The 14,781-nt window shown below is 52.2% G+C and overlaps 1 protein-coding gene across 1 annotated transcript in view; it reads right to left on the reverse strand.

Annotated features, from left to right (window-relative positions):
• The window catches only part of UNC5B (unc-5 netrin receptor B), a gene marked incomplete at its 5' end in the record, with an annotated part of 51,164 nt that overhangs the window by 8,428 nt on the left and 27,955 nt on the right, over nt 1-14,781 (reverse strand). The window contains 3 exons of the mRNA XM_084264369.1: nt 327-430; nt 2,142-2,285; nt 6,067-6,288. Of these exons, the coding sequence (XP_084120495.1) occupies nt 327-430; nt 2,142-2,285; nt 6,067-6,288 (470 nt within the window). The remainder of the gene's footprint in view (nt 1-326; nt 431-2,141; nt 2,286-6,066; nt 6,289-14,781) is intronic.

The following is a 14,781-nucleotide window of genomic DNA, read 5'->3' on the forward strand; positions in this document are numbered from 1 at the left end:
TTGCCTGTGACTGCTCCCCTTCCAACAAGTCATCGGACACCTCCTCCTTAGATCTCTAAACTCTAACAGGTTAATGGCACATCAGGAAGAGCGGGAGAGGTGGGATAAGCACCCAGCCAGGTTAGGTGTGTTATTGGATGTCAAAATAACAGATCCACTGCCCAAAATACACTGTTCTGCTGAATAATGAAAGCTGACAGTCTCGGCGCGAGGTCATCCATCATGGCGGCAAGCCATCAACAAGGACATGCTCAGTCTCTCCCTGGCCACGGCTGTGGACCACCACACAGGGATGCCCCTCATTTTTTGGGTCCCAAGCTGCTCACCTTGGCCTGTGGCACCCCCTCTGGTGGGCGGCACTGTAGCAGGACCTCATGTTCCAGTGGGACCTCCTTACCCAGCGGCTCCTGGTCAAAGTTCTTTCGTAGGTCTGGGAGGGAAAGGAAAACCCAGGGGTTACCAGCCTGCTGCAGAAACAAGAGGGCAACCGGTCAAACCTTGGTGAGGAGAGAACATCGCCTCAGCCCAAGAGTTGGGGAATCCCTCTGGCATAGCACAGCTGGAGCAAAACATGTCCTGGGAGGAAGGAGCCCAAGCAGCTCGTGCTTCTCCAGGATGGATTCAGGGCAACATGTGATGCTCAAAGACAATGTCTTCCCTTCTTCATGGGTTTGCAAGCACATACCCCCTCCTGGCTCTTCCTTTTGGGGCTAAACCTCATCTTAACCACCGTTTCTTCAACTCTCTCATTTCTTTCTGCCCTCAGGATTCTCCTTCATTGAACAGGGGAAAAACAAGATTTGCACAACAGCTCAGCACCGAAGTGAATCCCCCCAAATCTCAGGTTTGCAAGGACTTCTTGCTCAGCTCAGGCACAGTTGCTCCTGCCTGAGCCACGTCCTCAGACTTGCCTGAAAGCCATCCATCACACCCCAGCACCAAAACGGCAAACGGGTGCTGCTGAGGAGCCAGGCTGGCTCAGCAAGGGGCTGGCTGGTGATTTGGGGAAGGGGAAAAGGCCATCAGAGCCTCCAGGGATGTCGGGGGCTCGGCAGGGTCTGGCTCAAGAGCCTTGAAAGCAGCATCACTAGATGGTGCTGCCATCCTCTGCTACAGCATACAGGCCTCTTCCACTGCAGGGAAGCAAGCAAACCCAGGGTGCATCATCTGCTCTGCTACCAGAAACACCAAACCCTTGGGAGGAACCAGACAAAAGGGCTCTGTCGGTATCCAGCACCGCACATCATTCTCCCTAAATCCTCCAGGGGCAGAGCTGATGGTCAGCCACCTCTGGCTTGGATAACGTGTTGGATTATTAGCTCTCTTAATAGCAAAATCTGTTTATGGCTGGGGAAGCCTGGCCCTTCTCCTCTAGCTCTGCCCCCTCATTTGCTAGGAGAGCAAATTCAGCAGGGAAATAGGTTGATTAACTCGCTCTTAATCAGGCTGACACCCACAAACAGCAGCTTAGAGAAGTGACATATGACAGCGGGGACTCCGGGGACACGGAGTCGCTGATTCAGGCAAAGTGTGCAAGGTGCTAACCGCTGGGTTATTAATGATAATAAAGCACTGGGAAGAGCTGAGCAGGCTGATGGGCAATGCAGTATTAACCTGACCAGTGCCACAACCTCTCGCCCGGGCAGGTACAGAGGATGCCTGCTCAGAAGCAAAGCTGGAGCTGAGACGGGGAGCTAAGACCAGGGCTATCCACCAACGACGAGTCATCTCCAACTCAAGAAAATACCCCTGCTTTCAACAAGGAGCTCATTTTTTGGAGATGGCCAACCCCACATAGCTGCCACCCCACCACCATGGTGTCTTGAGGGGGGCCCTGGAAAAGAATGATCTGGTTGCTATTTCAGCTGCCTGCCTTGACACCGCTGCTTCTTCAGCCTGGGTTTCAGGGCCTCACACCTCAGGCTTTGCAAATAATTTCTTCAATGGTGGGTTGTACCCTCTGGAAACCTTTGAGAGCCCCCAAAGCGGAAAAGACGGTGGGAGGAGGATTCACTAAAACTAAGTCAGGACACCGGGAACCAAAGCAGCACAGGTAGGTGCAATGCAGCTCTTGGGAGAGGGGCAGGGACCACTGCCGGAGGGATCACACCTGAGCAAGCGCGTACCGGGCGGGCACTTACATGCTATGCGGACGTAGGCCCTGTGGCTCTTTGTGGTGCCTGCAGAGCTCCAGGCAACGCACTGGCACCAGTAATCTTCTAAGCCGAAGAGCTCCTCCACCTGCTGCCGAGAGACCTCGATCTGCACCTCCCGCACCAGCATCCCTGCAAGGGGACAAGAAGGATGGCATCAGCTTGGTAGGAGCACCTGGGAGGAGGGAAACTTAGGCAGTACCCAAGAGTTGGGCCACTGCGTGCTCAAGGCTGGAGGTAGTGGGTTGGAGGCATGTCGCAGGCATCCAGGTTTGGCATCTCTGCAAATCATGGAGCCAGGACAGCGGCTCATGTGGAGGAATCTTCCCTTTCCCCCTTTCTCTGGTCCATCTGGGCAGGATAGCAGGACCACAACCTCTTAATTGTCTCAAGAGGAATAGCCTTCCTCCCCCAGCCCTCTCCCCTTGGCCACTGACATCTCCGTCCCTTCCTAGACCCCTTCCCACTCACTGCATTTGTAGGATGCCTCTGAGGCTTTGCTGCCCTTTAAATACAAATATAACAAGCCAAATAAAAGGCCTTAAGGAAATGATCCAATGATGATGGCATCTCATGCCCAATGACCCCACAAAGGATTATATACCTCCATCAATCCCCCCACCCCATGAAGCCTGCCAGGACCCCCGGCCATGGCAGGGGCACGATGACACGCAGGACAGGGTCCCCTGGACTGCAGGATGCCAAGGCTCACCTGAAGCATCGACCGGCACGGCACTGCCACGGCCAAGGGCTGGAGAGACTTGGGGCTTACTTTTCCCTCTATTTCAGCAACACCTGCCCTTTTCCTTATTTTATTTTGTAGTTTCTATTTATAAAAGGGCCTCAAGTTCACAAGGACAGAGCGCAGCGCGCTCCCTGGCTGTAATTTCGTTAGCTCGCTCCCAGTGCTGTGAGGAGCAATTACCGTCTCCCTGCCACCTTCCTGCAGAATAGCTGACAAGCACGCATCAGGGAAATAGGATTTATTTTGCCACTATTAAGGAGAGAGGGGAAAAAGAAGGGAGGTGAGGGAAGGGGGGTGGAGGGGGAAAAAAGGCGTTTGGGACAAGCATTTTTAAAAAAGAATTAGTGCTGCTCAAAAGAGCGGGGAGAGAGATGGCTGAAAACTAGTTCATGTCTCTGGAAAGCCTGGGGAGGGTGGGGAACACCCTGCAAACCCCTTGCTATCTTCACGAGCCCTAAGAGCAGAGCCTCCCTGAGACTTTCAGGCTCACAGGAGTGACGGCCGAGCATCCAGACCCAGCTGCTCCTACCATCCGCCCCTTCTCGTCTGGCTGAATTATCCTCTCTGACTTGGCCTATTTTTCGCTTTCTTCCGCATGAAATGCTTTGGATCTGGCACAGCCACAGCACTACTGAGCCCAGCTCGTTCAAGACACGTCATCTTAAAAGTTGCTCTTCCTTTTTTTCATTTCCCTTTAAGGTCCCTTCTGTCAAGCTTTTAACCAAGGACACCTAACTGTGCTGTAGCCCATCGCTTCGTGGCCAGCTCCCCCTTCACACACCCCATGCCCTTCGCAGCAGCTTTCCCTACATGCCACAGGCACTGCAAACATGGACCTTTATTTATTTTAAGCACAGCAAACCATTTCATGGAATCGTGGAACTTGTAAGGTTGGAAGGCACCACCTAGTCCAACCCCCTTGCAGTGAGCAGGGACATCTTCACTAGGTCAGGTCGCTCAGAGCCCCATCAAGTCTGACCTTGAATATCTCCAGGGATGGAGCCTCCACCACCTCTCTGGAAAACCTGTTCCAGAGATCCACTACCCTCATGTTGAAGAACTTTTTCCTAATATCCAACCTAAATCTCCCCTTTTCTAGTTTAAAACCATCACTCCTCATCCTATCACTCGATGCCGTCAGGAACAGTCCTTCCCCAGATTTCCTATAGCCCCTTTCAGGTACTGGAAGGCCACTATAAGGTCCCACAGGAGCCTTCTCCAAGCTGAATAACCCCAACTCTCTCAGCTGGGAGCCTTTTGGTTCCAGCTCCTTTTTTCTTGGGCAGATATGCCCATGCTGGCAGAGTTTTAGGTGCATGGCATCACCTCCATGCAAAAGGTATTACTAGTTTGTTTCCAATCTGGCTTCCACCAGAGCTGGAGAGGTGGAGATGCACCCCGAAATAGAGAAGCGGTGTTTTGGGCAGCCTCCAGAGAAGCAAGGGCACAGCCTACTTGTGCATTTCTGACCACAGAAGAGATCCTCTGGAAGAAAAAACACCCCAGGAAGCAGCTTTATAAGGAGAGGCTCAAAAAGCTATGTGGAAAGAAAACGTTCTTCCCTTTGGAGATCAGGTTCAGAGATGCACCCAAGCAAGGACAGCTAGCGTTGGATGATGCTGGGGGTGGGGGGAAAAAGCTAGGGAAAAAAGAAGATTCGGTAAAAGCACTTGTGCTCCTCTGGGCTAACAAAGTCTCTTTAAGCCCAGCCTGCTCCTGGGTCCAACGCTGTTAAAGCCCTCCAGAGATGAGGAATGCCATAGGCTCAGGGATTTGCGAGAGTTGGGCTGGTTCAGCCTGGAGAAGAGAAGGCTCTTGGAGGACCTAATTGTGGTGCACTGATGTTTAAAGTGGTCCTATGGGAAAGTCGGAGAGGGGCTGTTCCCGAGGGAGTGGACAACGGGTGATGGCCTCAAGCTAAAAGAGAGCAGGGTTAGGTTAGATGTCAGGAAGAAATTCCTCACAATGAGAGTGGTGAGGCCCTGGCACAGGGTGCCCAGGGAATCGGTGGAAGAACACTTCCTCAGAAGTGTTCAAGGCCAGGTTGGATGGGGCTTTAGGCAATCTGGTCTAGTGAAGGGGGTTGGAACTAGATGATCTTTGAGATCCATTCCAACCCAAAGCATTCAATGATTCTATGATTTGCAGCAAGCGGATCTTACAAGGGAAACACAACTGTGTTCCTCCTCTCCACAGGAACCCAGAGGAGGTGGGAGCTTAGCTAAAGTACCTCCTGGTTTTAGCAAATCGACTCTGTTTCATGATATATCCAACCCTCACACCTTGCTCTTGCCAAGCAGCTCTGTAGTGCCCAATCCTGGGCAATAAGACATCCTGAACCACCTTCTCATCCCCCCATCTCAGGCAGCCGGCCACTCTCTCGGCTTCTGAGGCAGGAAAAAGCCCACCTGCCATTAAAATAATTTCAAATCCTACCTGCAAATGTTCTCATTACCCATTAAATACCTCTAATCCTTTTGTGAACCCAAGTAAGCTGCCAGCCTTTGCCATCCCTCATGGCAACGACTCCTACATGACGATTAGGCATTTTCTAGGGAAGCGATGCCTGCTTTGGTTTGGGTTTTTTTAAAAAACCTGTTTTACACATGCTGCTTCTCAAATCCCATTTTTTAACGACCCCTGAATCCTGCAAAAGGGTAAGCCATCTATGGAGTAGGGTGACCCATACCATCATTACGCCTTTATCAATGGTCTGGAAAGGGATGGTTCCTCTGCTAAAATTCCCCGCTGATATAGAGAGATGAACTGCGTGCGGATCAAGGTGGTGGGAAACATACAAAAGCAACCTCATGAGATTCCTAACCATCTGGGAGTGGTATAAACAAATGGGAGAGACCTGATGGCCCACCCGGAGGACAATCATCCCCAGCATGGGTGTGGAACGGAAGAAAGAGACTTAGAAAGGAGCAAAGATTGAGAGAGTCTCTTGGGTGACAGCGAGTTAACCCAGAGAAGTGTGAGGGACAGCAAAAAAGCAACATCATTTAGAGCGAGAAATGTAAGCATCAGGCTATGGAGATGGGAGGAGGAGGAAGAGGAGGTATTCTCCTACCTCAAACCAAGCCACAAGAAGGAAAAGAGCAGAGGATCCCAAAGAGAAGAGAGGGAAAGAGCCGGCAGGGGGGTGCCGAGGTGGGGTTTGCTCACCAGTGACCTCATCCAGGCTCTCCTTGGTGACGTGGTCATTCTGGTTGACCCAATCCCCATTGCACTTGAAGTAGATCTGGGTGGCGGGGTTGGCGCGGCAAACGAGCTCCACCGGCTTGTTCTTCACAATGTAGGCATCCTGTGGCTCCAGCAGAAAGTGAGGGAGGGTCTCCACCGGGGCTGTGGGGAAGGAGTCAGGCAGCACATCGCTGTACTCCAGCCCTGCCAGGGGAGCGAGAGGTGCCATTAGTCCCGTCTCAGCAGGGATGTCGCTCCTGTCTACACCACCTCATCCCTCCCCAGTCCTTCCCAGGACCGCCCCCCGCTCGCTGTGCTGTCACCAGCAGCGCTGGCTGAGGATGCTCAGAGGTTCCCTGAAGAAAGGCAAGCAAATCTCTGCTAGCTAGAGAGCAGGGCTCATGCTGGGAATGCTGACCGTGGCACAAATCCCTCAGCCCTTTGGTGGAGCTGCACCTGGATCCCCACACACCCGCCAACACTTGGATCTCAGCATCGCTTGCACGTGGGGGGGTACCAGCAGTCCCTGCCAGCACAGCCCACAGGGACCAGGTGTCTGCCCATCACACATGAGAGAGCATTTCCAGCGTGGCCGCCGCCAGAGAGCATCACCCAAAGATGCAATGGGATTCTCAATGTCATACCCTCACCCCCAGGAAATCAGGGGTGGGTCAGGTACTTGGGGTTCTCCACCTTCCTGGATTGTTTTCTCTCAAGACCAAGTTAATTGCAAAAATAACCAGAACAAGAGGTCACACCTGCTCAGGCCAAGCCAACAAAAGTCTTGGGGAGAGAAGCACCTCTGGGTTGTTCACCCAGGCACATAATCCCCAGGAGCATCGCAGCAGCTCCAGCTGAGAGGACGCTGTGACCCATAGCAAGGAGCATCTGGAGCATAGAAAACCTGCTTCCAGCCATTTCAACACCAAACATCCGACTTTCCTCAGGGCTGATAAAACACGAGCAGGCACCGGGATGCTGCCATTCTGACCTACTGTTTCTGGGTGCCTCACTAGCAAGCCAGACCATAGCACAAGGCTTTATTTATATATATATATGTATTTTTAATATCTAAAAGAGTTAGGAGCTTTTCCTCCTCCTCTCTGCTCTTAGAGAAAGCTGTGATTCTCAACTCCAGGCGCTGCAGTGTGCAGGAGAACAGTAAATATCTCCAGCCACTGTGATAACATCTCTGGAGCTGGCAAGGAAGAGAGGAGCCCACTCCCCCTTCATCACCTTCAGCAAGGAGCAGCGCTGTGCCAAGGGGATCAGAGCATCCCGAGATGGAAGGGGGGGGGTGTGTGTTGGGGGGGTGGATTTAAAAAAAATAAACAACAAAATAATCAGATGCATCAAGAAAACGAGCTGACTGAGCTGCCTCCTGAGAAGGAATCAGCCAGGGGCAGGGAGGGAAACCCCAACCCACCCAAACCACGAGGTCAGTCGTTTAAAATCCATTTGGGAAAATTGACTTTCCATTTCCATTTAACACAGTGCTACGGGAGAGCGGTAGGACATTTGTCATAATCCATTAACTGCTCTTTTGGAAACAATGAATTAAACTCCGGGCTAATTTCTCTCTGCTCTCTCTGGCTGGCTCTTCCTCACCTCTCCAGCACCATCCATTTCCTCCCCTCCCCATCTCATTTGCTGAGCTGTAATTTTCCCAGCATCCCAATGAGGGAGGGAACAGGGGGATGTGAGGAAGTGTGGGACCCCCCCGCCCTTGCCCTTGTTTCTCCCTACCACCTGCATCAGGCTCCTGCTCCCCTCCTGCTGAGCAGCCTTTCACCTGCATCCCATCAGCAAATAAACAACTTTTTTAATTTACTACTCGATTTTGCATCCACTGAGCTCTTGTTTGTTGTTTTGGTTTTTTTTTTAATTTATAGATTATTATTATCTTTATTCAAATTGCTCCGATGCCACAAACCTCAACTCCCCGGCAAAGGGGGCTGGCAGGAGGTAATCCAACCAGGGAGGCAAGCCAACAAAGCTTCCCTCACAGATTCAAGGGAAATCCTCCCTGGAGCTATGCTCCCAGCATCCCTGCGGCACACAGCTCGTGGAGTCGGACCCAAGCTCAGCAATTGGGAACAGGCGCAGGTAGAGCACCCTCTGAAAGCCGTGGGCACAAAGCTCCTTGAGAAGTTTTCTTCTGCTCTCTAGGTTTTTTTTTTTTCCCCTTACTAGTTATTTTCTTTTTTCTCCCCAAGGCAGGTGAGGAGCCCAGAAGCCTGCCTGCCACTGTAAGGAGGACCTGACATTCCTGAAGAAGGCGATATTCAGAAAGACCTTTCCCTTTGGGACTTGCGTCTGGCAAGGGGATACTCCAAAGTGCACGCATCCCTCACTCTGGGCAAGGAGAGGTCCTCTTCCAGCAGTCAATGCTAAGGCCATGTTTTCTCCCAGCCCACTGCCACTTTGGCAGTGCTAAGTACCAAAAACTTTCCAATCCCCCCTGCATACTGATAGGTCCCCCTGAGAGAGAGCATGCCCAAATCCATCCCACGGGGGCTTGAATGTGACACTTCAGCCTTTTCATCTTCCTTTCAGAGTTTGGGGACGAGGCCAGTGGAAGGGGATGCTCTCCCGAGTCCAGATCCAGCACCTGCTTTTGGTCCCTGTAGAAACCTGCTCAGTTTAAGGTTGGAACCCCAAAGCCCCAAACCTTTAAAGCCAGGAGCCATACGAGCTGCTGGGAGGGCTGAAATCCTGCAAATTCATAACGGCTGCAAGAGCTTTTATTTCTTTGGCCAAGAGACATCTGCAGCCAAAAAAGTAGCTTCAGGAGGAGACTGGGGAAAAGATGATGGGTTTTTTCCTCCCAGCGGAGTGGTTATAGGCGCCGTGCCACAGAGCCCTGACCCCACAGCTGCCCCAGGCTCCTGCCCACTCATGGAGAGGGAAAGCATGAGGCTGAATGAGTGCTGCTCCCGGCTGCCCTTACTATCCAGCAGCAACTAGATTAAAATATAAACACATCGATAAACAGCCCTGTAAGAATCAGAGAGCATACCCGCTGCTAGGACAACCTTCTCCCCAGCCCTCCCCATGATGGTCTTGAGGTACCTCAGATTCCTCCAGCCAACCTCAGGAATGAGGACTTTTGTCCAGACAGTTTTGGTACCAACAAAGACCTTGTCAGCAGGAGGGGTGGCAGGATGTGCTTGCAAGGAGCTGGCCATAAGCACACCCCCCCACCACCACCCCTTGGGAAGGGATGCTCTGACGCACATGTGTGCAGAGGCTCCTGCTTCGCCTGGCACTGCCCTGATCCCACCCAAGGTGACAATTCGGCATGCTGACTGTAACAGAGGCCCTTCTGCACGCAAAGCCAGGGCAGGAACCCTGCACGGCCAGGATTTCCAGGACTGCCATCAGACAAGCAGCAAAGCTCCCAGCAGAGACAAGCCAATAAATGCTGAAGTGTGCACTACGCTGCCTGCAATCATAATTTCCCCAGCAGACGTCTACAGGGGGTTCCCATCTGCTTGCTGGCTTCCCTCCTTCCCACTGGGGGTGGGTGCCTGCTTCCTGACTCCCCTTTTGGGGTTGTTTGGGATTTTTTTTTTGGAAGTCCCAAGCTGTCAGCATCCCACAGTCTTGCGCTACTCGGGGCACGTGATTGGGTGCTGCGGTGCCATGTGCTACGGGATCGACTGGAGCACCAACCTCAGTACTGTGTCTGTATTTGGGGAAGCAGAAGTGAGGAGGCAGGCAGCTCCAGGGGCTCCGCAGAACCAAACCATGAAACCCCAAGGATAAGCGTGGTGGGAGCAGCAAGACAGAAAAGGGAGGAGGGGAGTAGGCACCGAGTTTACCCCATTGCACATTTTAATCTGATGGGGTTGAGCTGGATTATCTGCAGCATCTGTTCCCCTGGGGTTGACTTGCAGATATTTGCAGCCAGTGTCTGCAGCTTGGTCCAAGATCGACAACCCCGACCGACCAACCAGCACCATCAGCCTGTACGGGGAGCAGCACCAGAGCTGGAGGGGAGCATTCAGCCCTCCTCCATCACCCCAAAACACACAGCACAAGGGATGATGAGCTCAGAAAGCGAATCCCTTCGCAGCAACAGCTGAGCAAACCACCACAGGAAAGCGTTAAAATCCTCTCTCCTGCAATTGTTATCCCTCCAAATATTTGGAAGATTACAGGAGCATTAGCGGCTTCGAAGCCCAGTGCCCATCACCCACAGACGTACATCCCTCCCTGCTGCACTGGGCCCGGCAGGAATGCGATGTAAGGATTAAAGCCGGTGTTTCTCCAGCTAAATCTTGGTGGCAGTGGGTGCTTAACCCTTCCCGTCTCCATCTCCCCCACCCCACGCCTGCCTCGGGACAAGTCCCGTTGCATGCGAAGGACTGAGAAGCAATAGTTAAACCCATTCCTGCCTGCTGCGTGGGCAGAAATCCTCCCATAACAGCTTATCTCCACACCGGAGGAGAGCTGTCTGCCTCCCCAAACCCCTGGCATGGAGAGGGAGAGCTCTGGCAGCCAAGCTGGCAGGGATGTCTCTGGCCATGGAGGTGTCCAAAAGGCTGAAGTGGGGCTCTCCCCCCCACCCCAAACCCCCTCCTGTCACCTCTAGAAGTGCATGAACAGACTCGCTTCAGGATTAGTGCTGTTGCAATTTAAACTCCAGCAAACTGCAATGCTGGAGCCACAGCATGGCCCACCAGATCATGGACATCCTGGCTCACTGAGCCAGAGGGATGTAGAGGCATCCCTACCCAAGAGAGGGTCATCACGTGGAATGCAGACCTCATCTCACCATGTTTCAGCCCATCCTGGAGCTCAGGGGAAGACAGTGTCACTGGTTCAGGGCTGCACCGTTCCCAAGGGCTTTTTATCAGACCTCCCTCCTGGGATAATTTTGGGTTCAGTAGTGAAACACAGCCAAGCTTTTCCCCCTAAAAGCACCCTGAGCATCCTCCCTCCCCAAAGCATCACCCTCTCTTTGCCAAGCACCCCTTTCTCCTCCCTGCTCTGCTCCCCGTTGCACCAATTCAGCTCAGCCTTCCGTTCACCAGCAGAGCCTCCCAACACAAAGACACATCCCCAAGGAGGTGCCAGCAGCTCATGGCACCTTCAGTGGTAAAGCCTGCATGAGACAGAGCAGTGCTGTGCAAAGCCACGGCCCAAAACACCTTCTCTGGGGACATATCTGATACCTCAAAACAAAGGCTGTCCCCGAGGAAGGGTACGGAGGATCTGAAGCTGCTCGCACCAAGCAAAGCTCCCTCGCCAGCTCTCTTTGCACAGAGCCTGCAAAAAGCCTCCTGCCTTCCTGTTGGTCAATGCAGGATGAGATGCAAGCTGATGAAAGCGAGATGCAGGGGATGTAATGGGCCCTCAGCACCATGGTCCCGAGGGCTGCCACCACCTCTGAGCCCTTGCTTGCAGCTCGCTGATGTAACCCCCCCGCCTCGTTAACTCAGCTCGGTGCTCGTTAACATCTCCCTCTGGGGGAGGACGGAGAGGATGGGATGGGATGGACCCCAGCTGCCCACAGACCCAGCCTCAGGAGGTCACAAGCTGAGCACTGGGGTGGGCAGGGAAAGGACAAACAACAGTAACTCAGCATCTCACCTCCAGCCTGCAGCAAGGTTGGCTTTAGAGGTGAAAAAGCCACAGGGAATTGTCCAGCCACTGGGTGCCCATCCCTGTGGCATCAGACAGCCCCACCCCCCTCTCCCCAAGCACATGCAATGATAAACTCGGCAAAGGCTGGACCACAAAAAACACAGCACCCAACATTTTGCGGTGTTCAACCCTTGGCAGTGTGTTGGTGTCTGCGGGTCATCGTCTCCATGTCATGTCCCAGACAGAGCCCACAGCCCACTGTGATAGTGCCCACAAGCCTGGTTGCACGGGCTGCATTTGGGGACACCCCTCCCCTCCAAATATGAGCAACAGGACAAATGGACACACTGCCCCTGCAGGCTGCAAAGCCCCTTATTTCCTGTGCACCACAGCAGAGCCTCTCTGTTCTCACTGGTTTGTTATTAACAGCTAAATTTGGAAAGAACCTCTCAACCTTTCCTTCCAAGACATCTCCACCTGACCACCCAAGCTTATACTCCTCTGGCCATTGCCCTTTCCTGGGACTTCTACAGTCCCTTTGTAACACTTGGCTTCATCCTCCCCCCAAGGGGGATAAATCCCTCTGGGAGTGAGCCCTATCCCTCCATCCCATCACCTTCAGCTCCCAGCTGGAGCCCACCCAGCCTAGGACAGGGGACAGTGGGGACAGACAGGCACTAGGGCAGTATTTTGCGGCAGCATCCCAGACAAGTTAGTAGATCCCCCCGCCCTTCGGCAGGCAAATGTTATAATTAGAGAGCATTCCTCTCCAGCGCGGGTAATGAGGGGGTGCGTCAAGCCAGCCCTAATTACACCCTTGGAAAGAAATAAGCAGATTCCTCTCCCAAGCAAATGAAAAGCCTGTAGCCGGCCTCCCTCACTGAGCGCCTTTATTAAACCAGGACTGGATGGGGAAGGGGTGGGGGGGCAGAAAGAAACCAACTACCACACCAGAAAGAAAAGTCTGTGCTGAGAAAAGGGCAAGGAAGGAGGAGGAACCGGGCAGCACCAAGGCTGGTTTTGCATGTGATGGCCTTATCCATCAAAACCCACTTTCCCTGACCCCCCCCCCCCCAGTAAAAAGAAAAACCAGCCCAAGACCATCTCTTTAGCTAAATCAGCCCAAGAAGAAACCTAAAAGCAGAGTACCCTCACACCTCCTGTCCCAGCACAGCATCCCATGCGAGCATCCCCAGCAAGGCCCTGCGGCTAAAAGCGTCCGACCCAAGTCCCAACCAACCACTGCCATCCTGGGAAGAGAACCTCATCCAGGCTCCGGCAGCAACTTCCCTTTGCTGGGAGGTTGGATGAGAGAGATTTTTATCGTGCTGATTATGCGTTACACTGGGGTATTTTACGGAGCCACCACTCTTTCTGTTTATCTTTACTTCTATGATAACCAAAGGCGAAGCCTCCTGAGAAGTGTAAACCAGCTGAGATCCCCTTATGGCACAGAACTTCTCCATCTTTTCACTCTATAGATTTACAAACAAAGGAGATGGGAGTAAATTGTTCCTTATTTCTGTTTTACACAGACCGGAGGCTGGGAGCCTCGCAGATCCTCGTAAATACCCATGGAAAGGAGCAGGAATGAAAAAAAAATTAAGGGGGGGAAAGAAAGGAAAAAAGGAAGAGAAAGGAAAAAAGGAAGAAAAATTATGTAGCAAATCCCCGTTACACTCTATAAAATAACACAAAAGAAGCCAGCACAATACATTTCCTTCAGGGAAGAGGTTATGTTTGAAAACTATCACCCAATTCCATCTTGCGCTGGTTCTCGTTACGAGCATGGCCACTTTCTCTTTGTGCTGCTTTAATTCCATTGTCAGGGCGCTCTCATCTAAGTTTGTTCTGTTTACTGAGCTGCCATGATGTGTTTTAATGGATATAATAATTATATGAACTATTATTTATTTACTTTGGCTTGTAAAAAGAAGGGAGCCGGCAGCGGGTAAGGCGGTAACGCACTGTTTATTCAGATGTACGGCGCGTACCACGTTCCTGTTGTGAAAAGAATAGTAATTCCAACAAGAAAAAGAGAGAAGGGAAAAGGAAACAGGGAACAAACATGGACCTGTAGCCCTGGTTAACACTGGGAAGGCCCAAGGAATTACTAATTTATCAGAATAAATCAAGTGCAAGATGCAATCTCTCCTTGGAGATTATTTTTTTCATTAAAAAAAAAAATTAAAAAAGGGCTCTCCTGTTCAAATGAGCAGCACAGTTTTAAAATGCTAACTCCGTGAGAAAGCTAGCTGTTGGTTTTGCAGACAGAAAGCCACTTCTCCTTACCCAAATTACATACATATTTAAAAATGTAAATTCCCCAGCATTTCCCTCGAGAATGCAATTTCCTGTTTTGCAGTGGTTTGGGTTTGGTTCTTTTTATTTATTTTATTTTTTGTTATTCCCCCCCACACTCAGAATATAGATCTGGAAGCGACTGCCTTGGCTTTGGGCACAGAAAAGCAACTTGAAACCAGCAGTAAGCGGGGCCGTGAACCTCCTGGTGTTCTTTGGGAAGAGAGGGATGCTCCACTGCCCATCCCAGCATCATCCCACCTCTGAGCATCCCTCCCTGCACACACACATCACATGGTGAGGGCAGTGAGGAAGCACGTTTCACCCTCTGAGCATCCAGAGGTCGATGCAGGGGTGGGGGGAGAAGCTGGCCGACCTCTAGAAGTCCCGAGCCCAAACAAGGTGAAGCAAAAGGCTGCAAAGGAAGGAAAAGCAGCGTAAAAGGAGAAAGCTTTCCTCTCCCCCCACATTGTTTTTTGTCATTCTCACCCACTCTCTCCTCCCCAGCAGCTCCCGCAAGCCCTTGGAAGCCAAAGCTGGCTGGAAGGATGCTCCCCACCGCCTCCATCCAGCCTCTCCACAGGCCCCTCACCAGACGCTGTCCTACTTTTCCCTGACGCTTTTCCCACTCTCCTCCTGCAGCTCGCTCAGCAGCAGGCATAGGCTGGGAGCATCACCCGCTCCCTGGTACCCTCAGCACCCCACACCAGGGGTCTTGCCGCCGGACCCACTGGCCCAGGGTCACCTCCCAACCCATGGGGGCATTCTAGTTCAGAGGATGGAGCTTGGTACCATTCTGTGCTG

This window comes from Gallinula chloropus, assembly GCF_964237585.1.
Source record: "Gallinula chloropus genome assembly, chromosome: 5".
NCBI lineage: Eukaryota > Metazoa > Chordata > Aves > Gruiformes > Rallidae > Gallinula > Gallinula chloropus.